Raw genomic sequence first — 7,299 nt, forward strand, 5'->3', positions numbered from 1 at the left:
ACGTTTCAGGAGAAAACTATGGCGGACCAAAAGTTCCGACATAGGGGACGTTCGAAAATTCAATCTGACGCTCTGATAAAAACAAATAAATACAACATTAAATAATTAATTGAATGTATGATTAATAAATTACAGACAGATGCATTGATATGTAATTAAATTTGTCGTTCATATCATAAAATACAATTTCTATTTTTTTGAAAAGGGGTTTTGACACGCTTTTCCGATTCCGAACGACAAGAACCGGAAGTACTTCGAGGATAGGTCGTTCTATTCTACAAAATGCTGAGGAAAGGTGCCTTGATGCCGCTTTTAAAACAAACGCTCGTGAGCACAGGTATCTATTGGTAGACAAGACACGCCATTTTGAGCTCTGTGCCGACTGTGACGCTAAGCTAGGGTTGTCAACATCGTCAGCGCATTGTCATATGTGTGTGCACATTTGCAATTTGCAGCTAAAGTCTCTTGAGGTTTGCAAAAATATTTACCTGATACACGCATGGATACAGACATACTGTATTAGGTTTTTCTTCTTCTTTGTCATCTATGGGCATTTGCAATTGATATGCAATATTTCACAGAAACACATAGTGATAAAGTAAGCTACATTACTCATACTCGAGATTCACATTAAAATGATTGTACACACAGAGAATGCTTGATAATCGCAGTTGTTTAATAGATGTTTGTGTCAGTTGTTATTTGCATTTTTTTCCCACTAATTGCTCATGGCCAGATGCAGCACTTGCAGCTATCATCAAAGACAGATCCAGATCCACACCGGTTCAAATGGGTGATGCCACCTGCACACATGTAGAAGCTGGCTCTGTCATCTGGGTTGGGATACAGGCCATCAGGTTTGCCGTTACAGAAGCCGGATCCTGGGGCATGGGTTGTGACTGTGGTGGCTGTGGTCGGACGGGGGGTGGTGCTCGCACCAGGTTTGGGGGTGGTGGTAGGAGGGAGTGGTGGCAGCTCTGAATGGTACAGCAAGAAATAAGATACGTTAGTGATTTAATTAAACGAATTATGGATTTGCATGTGTTTTTTGGCACTCTTAACAATTCAATTTACCAATATTGAGAAGTTTGTGTAGATGAGACAGAAGGGGGTGGTTGCCCGCTCCACAAAATCGTCCAGCAAAGTCATCCAAATCGAGAGCCCAAACAAAAGCACCGCCAAATTTCTGCTCCTGCAGGTAGCGCACCTAGTGGGACCCAAATGAAAATTTCAATCAGGTCGGGATTTACTTAGGTCAGATAAAAAATGTACTGTTAATGGCAACCTACTTTATTCTCATAGCTTTCCCTGGTGTCAAATCCCACCCACTCATTGTTTTTAGTGGCATAGGGAACCTTCTGGTCCTCGATCCACTGGAGGGTAGTGCCCTTCAGAAAGCCACAGATCTGAACCACAGACAATTAAGTTAGGTTTGTTCACATAATGTATGCTGTTGTTGAATACCAATTTAACCTACACCTGTAGTGTTCTGTATCATGCTACACATTTCCAATGCTTTACTTTCTATAGTACCTCATAGTAGGACCAGAATCCAGCTTCACGTGTGAATGGACCAGCTGATGCAGGTCCACTAGCTGGCGCGCCAACTCCGGTGTCTGCTGATGTAAGACGGAAAGTACGACCATAGGCAGCAAAACCCATCCTCAGTTTCTCCACTGGGGTGCCATTGTCTCGCCAATACTTCATAGCATAGTCCTAAAAAGGGGTTGCAAATGTTCAAGATTTTGTTTTTGAAAATGGTACTACACCTCCCAAGTAATTTGTTGTTGCTTACGGTGTTAAAGTAGATCAGGTCGCCAAAGTCCTTGGAGCCACGGAACAGAGGGCTATTGTGACCAGTGAACCGCTCCCAAGTTCCATGGAAGTCATAGGTCATCACATTAATGAAGTCCAATTCCCTGAGTTGCGTGCAAAACACAATGACGCTCATTTGGAGATTCATGCAACCTTCCTATTAAGAAGAAATCAACGAATGCACTTACTTGGCAATCTCTGCAATTTCATATCCTCCATCAATTGTCCCCTTTCCAGCAGACACAGCAGCAGTCAACATTAGCTGAGTATTACCAGTGGCCTTGGCTTCAGCAGCATAGGCTTGAACAAGTTCCTGTAAAAAAAAAATACACCAAAAAGTAACGTAAGAGGTGCAACATTATGTATATTATCTACACAGTAAGCTTTAAATGCAGCTGAACATGTAAACAAGAGCTATACATACAGTGCATAGTAAGTACCTACCCTGCAAAGGGAAGTGAACCTCTGCTTGTCTTCTGGAGGGCTTCCACGAGCTCCTGGGTACTCCCAGTCCAGATCCAGACCATCAAATCCATGAGTCCTCAGGAATTTTATCGAAGACTGAATAAATTTCTGACGGTTAGTTGGATTGGATACCATGATGGAAAACCTGTGGAAAAGGTTATTGAGGTCTCAGGTACAGTATACATAAAAATAATATATAGTATATCTTAAAATGTAATTTTGCATTAAAATAGTTGAACATTTCTCATTGGTCTATTAGATGTCACAATCTATTAATAATGTAATTTATAAGGAATCAATCACCCTTGTTCCCAGTGCACAGTGAAGCTGTGACAACATACAATTTCCAATAACTCCTATTTTGGTCTCAGCTGACAATTGACACACAACACATAGCACAACAGGTATTGATAAGCTATTACCATCATACAACGTATCAGTCAGAACAATAGATGCATGGCCACGGTTACAATGTAACTCACTGTGCCGAACCAAAGTTCCATCCACCGACAGCCAGGAGTGTCTTCAGATGAGGGTTCCTGCAAATAGCCACTTAGTGTATCATCACAAGCACACACTGCAACCTCAGTCATTGTCGCCACAAATGTACGACAGTAGCTCGCACTAAAATCCCAGTTTAAAAAACTGCCCACTTACTTGGTCTTCAGGTTGTTGAAAGATTTGTACAGAACATCATCATTCCACTCATATGTAACCAGTTCATTGTTGTGGTTGATGATAGAGAAGGCATAGATCAGTGTGGTACACAGGAAGGGGTCCACATCTTGTGGCATGTATTTCCCCTCACCAGGTCTATATTGGGACCAGTTTGTGAAGTAGCACACCATTTTGGTGGCAGATCCTAAGTGGAAAAAGAGAAAGATTAATGGTGGAATGAATTTTAATGAATTTTATATGGTAGAAGAGAAAGTGTGTTGGTTGACAACTTACCCAGCTGGCATATCACCAGACACAAGCCTAATGAATGGAGAAAAAAAAACATTTATAATTTTATACGTGAACATGCGCAAAAATATCAAATGTAATCGTATATACTCTATACAAGGTGCACATGTGGTGCGCACTGAAAATGTTAAAAGCGCACCAGATTCGATTGTAGCAGTGGCCATTTGCGTACCGCCAAAGCCAAGTCATTTCTTGTTCTTTTTCTTTTTCTTTTTTGGAGGGTGTGGGGGGGGGGGCAGCGGTCATTAAACAAAAACGTTTTCTTCCTTTATAAGTTATCTTCCTTTATTGGTACAGAAGATAAGTAACGCATAGGATATATGTCTACAAACGGTGTTCATCCAGTGAGGTCGGTATGTCATGAAAAAAATGAAGCACCCTTGCATATATATATATATATATATATATATATATATATATATATATATATGTCACTCGGGTCGCGGGCCTACTGGAGCCTATCCCAGCTATCTTCTGGCGAGAGGCAGGGTACACCATGAACTGGTCGCCAACCCATCGCAAGGCACATTTTGACAAACAACCATTCACACTCACATTCACACCTACGGGCAATTTCGAGTTGTCAATGAACCTACCATGCATCTTTTTTGGGATGTGGGAGGAAACCGGAGTGCCCGGAGAAAACCCACGCAGGCACGGGGAGAACATACAAACGCCACACAGGCGAGGCCAGGATTTGAACCCCAGTCCTCAGAACTGTGAGGCAGATGTGATAACCAGTCATCCACTGTTCCGCCGTTTTTTATTTACGGTATATATATATATGTATGCGCAAAAACACAGAAAACTAATTCTTGTCATACCTGCAAGTATTGTAAGCCTCGTCATCTTGATTTTTTATCTTTTTATCACACACAACTTTACTGTATTACTGTAAAAGAAACACATAGAAAAGACAAAGAACTGTTATTCAAGACAATCACACAGTAAATAAAAGTAACACGAAGGTTATTTTCCTTCATAAACTCACCTTGGGACCAGATAAGAGACCCAAAGAACAGCAGCAAAGCTGGGTCTTTTATACACTCCATAGAAGGGAGAGGAGCCATTTATAACTTTGGTTGTAAAATTCATTATTGTGAAGACATGTTTTGATAAGAACATGCAAGTTTGAAGTACATGTTGACAATAATTTACTAGATAACACCTAACGCTGCACTTCACAGATAATTTAGGTCAGTGACCATACCGTATTGTTTATATAATGTACTTGTCAGATTGGCATCCATTGTCTGTAAACCAATAAACTTTGTGTTTAAATTTACAAAACATTTCAAACTATATTATTGGGTAGCCATAATTCGGCTAAAACGGCTTCGTAAACATTGTATTATTCATTTGATTTTCCGTGAGAGCCAGTCATCCAGTGACCAAAGGGTCGATGGTTCATATCCAAGCTCCGATCGTCCGCTGTCGAAATCCTTGGGCAAGACACTGAACCCCAAATTGCTCCCAGCGGGCCTGGCAGCGCCTTGCATGGCAGCGACCGCCCAGAGGTGTGTGAACGTGTGAGCATCTGTAAAGGGCTTTGGGTACTGTTATGGTGTAAAACTGCGACATACTGAAAGTGCAAACAATTGACCACATTCAGTGTTGGCAAGATGACTTTGGAAATGTAGTTAGTTACAATTAAAAGTCACCCTGTAGAAAATGTAATACGAGTATCACTATTTCAATTACTTTGTCAAAGTAATATAGCTACTGACCTTTTATCACATTTTGATTACTTTATTAATTTTGAATGAACTTATCAACAGGACACTTGGATGTTTCCTCTAAAAAAAAGAGTATTAAAACAATAGATCATTATTTTTGGAATTAACCACATATTTGTTCTTTACACAAATAATTAACTCATAACAAAACATGATGAAATGTAAATACATAGTAAAAAATATGTTTGTTACATATATTCATATACATATGTGTACAGCATGTGGAAAACATAACACCATGTTGACCTAATGACAAATGTGCACAATTTCGACAATATTGCAAACCATGACAAACCAGACAAGTGAATGTTAAAAAAAATAAATAAAATACAATCCAAAAGTCATGTTCTTTTATGTGTTCAAAAGTGTAGTGATAAGTCTAAAATCTCAGGCAAACTAATAGATTGCACCACAACGTGGCGCTTCAAAGTCATATTTGGAAAAAACGTCATGTTTGAGACTACAGCAGAACGGCACATGACCAGAAAGAGCCGATCACAAGCGTCGTTTTTTTAAGGTGCAAGTGATATGAAAATTTTTGGGGAGCTTTTGCAGCTATTTTTCAAATGTAACTAAAATTGTAATCATGGAAATTTCTAAAAGCAACTGTAATTTGAGTAAACATTTTCTTCCAGTAATGTAATGTAGAAATACATCAATCCATCCATTTTCTTTACCGCTTATCCTCACTAGGGTCACGGGCTGCTGGAGCCTATCCCAGCTATCTTCGGGCGGGAGACGTGGTACACCCTGAACCGGTCGCCAGCCAATCGCAGGGCACAAACAACCATTCGCACTCACATTCACACCGACGGGCAATTTAGAGTCTTTAATCAACCTACCACGCATGTTTTTGGGATGTGGGAGGAAACCGGAGTGCCTGGAGAAAACCGGGGACAACATGCAAACTCCACACAGGCGGGGCCGGGATTTGAACCCCGCTCCTTAGAACTGTGAGGCAGATGTGCTAACCAGTCGGTCACCGTGCCGGCTTTACAATTACAATTTTGTATTATATATTATATATTATATTGTCATATGTTATTACTCTACAACACTGTTTATATTGTAAGTAGCAAAGCTAAAGTAAGAAGGAAAGCTGAAGGGTTCTATGCTGTGTGGATGCCTCTTTTTTTTTTTTTTTTAATCTATTTTTATTTTTTTAAATTTATGAATGACAGCAAATTTGTGAATTAAGAATACAATGAAATTTATGGCTCACATATCCCCTTTAAGGCTGCACGGAGGCCGACTGGTTAGGACATCTGCCTTGCATTTCTGAGCATTGGGGTTGAAATCTCGGCCCCGCCTGTGTGGAGTTTGCATGTTCTCCTCGTGCCTACGTGATTCTTCTCCCGGTACTCCGGTTTCCTCCCACATCCCAAAAACATGCGTGGTAGGTTGATTGAAGACTCAAAATTGCCCAAAGGTGTGAATGTGAGTGTGAATGGTTGTTTATGTGCCCTGCGATTGGCTGGCGACCGGTTCAGGGTCTACCCCGCCTCTCGCCCGAAGATACTGTAGCTGGGATCGGCTCCAGCATGCCCGCGACCCGAGTGAGGATAAGCGTACAGAAAATCTCTCTCTCTCTCTCTCTCTCGCCAGGAACAGGCAGGTTTATATGTAGGTTTGTGTGTCCCAATGATCGTAGGAGCTAAGTTGTCTGGGCCTTTATGCCCCTGGCAGGGTCACCCATGGCAAACAGATCCTCGGTGAGGGACCAGACAAAGCACGGCTAAAAGACCCCTATGATGAAAAATATGAATGGATCTAGATTTCCCTTGCCCGGACGTGGGTCACCTGGCTCCAGAGTGGGGCCCTCTGGAGCCAGGCCTGGAGGTGTGGCTCGAGGTCGAGTGCCTGGTGGGCAGGCCTGCACCCACGGGGCCCGGCCGGGCACAGCCTGAAAGGGTAACGTGGGTCCCCCTTCCCATGGGCTCACCACCTGTGGGAGGGGCCATAGAGGTTGGGTGCAGTGCGAGCTGGGGGGTGGCCGAAGGCAAGGACCTTGGCAATCCGATTCCCGGCTACGAAAGCTGGCTCTTGGGACGTAGAATGTCACCTCTCTGGCAGGGAAGGAGCCTGCGCTGGTGTGTGAGGTCGAGAAGTTCCGACAAGATATAGTCAGACTCGCCTCCAGACACAGCTTGGGCTCTGGTACCAGTCCTCTCGAGAGGGGTTGGACTGTCTTCCACTCTGGAGTTGCCCATGGTGAGAGGCGCCGAGCAAGTGTGGGTATACTTATTGCCCCCCGGCTCGGCATCTGTACGTTGGGGTTCACCCCGGTGGACGAGAGGGTAGCCTCCCTCCGCCGTCG

General features: G+C 42.7%; 1 protein-coding gene across 1 annotated transcript; it reads right to left on the minus strand.

Annotated features, from left to right (window-relative positions):
• Positions 1-658: 658 nt before the first annotated feature.
• Positions 659-4,296, minus strand: LOC133484054 (acidic mammalian chitinase-like). Its single transcript, XM_061786126.1, has 12 exons — positions 4,238-4,296; positions 4,071-4,138; positions 3,232-3,258; positions 2,938-3,142; positions 2,763-2,819; positions 2,260-2,425; positions 2,004-2,128; positions 1,796-1,919; positions 1,534-1,716; positions 1,290-1,406; positions 1,075-1,207; positions 659-977 (listed from the first exon to the last, which is right to left on the minus strand). Exons 2-12 carry the CDS (start codon positions 4,093-4,095, stop codon positions 727-729), a joined length of 1,413 nt encoding a protein of 470 aa, XP_061642110.1. The 5' UTR covers positions 4,096-4,138; positions 4,238-4,296; the 3' UTR covers positions 659-726.
• Between the last annotated feature and the right edge of the window lie 3,003 nt (positions 4,297-7,299).

This window comes from Phyllopteryx taeniolatus, chromosome 9 (genome assembly GCF_024500385.1).
Source record: "Phyllopteryx taeniolatus isolate TA_2022b chromosome 9, UOR_Ptae_1.2, whole genome shotgun sequence".
Taxonomy (NCBI): Eukaryota; Metazoa; Chordata; class Actinopteri; order Syngnathiformes; family Syngnathidae; genus Phyllopteryx; species Phyllopteryx taeniolatus.

Excerpts from the sequence above, each read along its gene's own strand:
- LOC133484054 (XM_061786126.1), bottom strand. The coding sequence starts at position 4,095 with ATGACGAGGCTTACAATACTTGCAG. Across the intron at positions 2,426-2,762 it reads TGGAACTTTGGTTCGGCACA|GTTTTCCATCATGGTATCCA; the intron begins GTGAGTTACATT and ends CCTTTTCCACAG. Across the intron at positions 1,407-1,533 it reads GATTCTGGTCCTACTATGAG|ATCTGTGGCTTTCTGAAGGG; the intron begins GTACTATAGAAA and ends TCTGTGGTTCAG.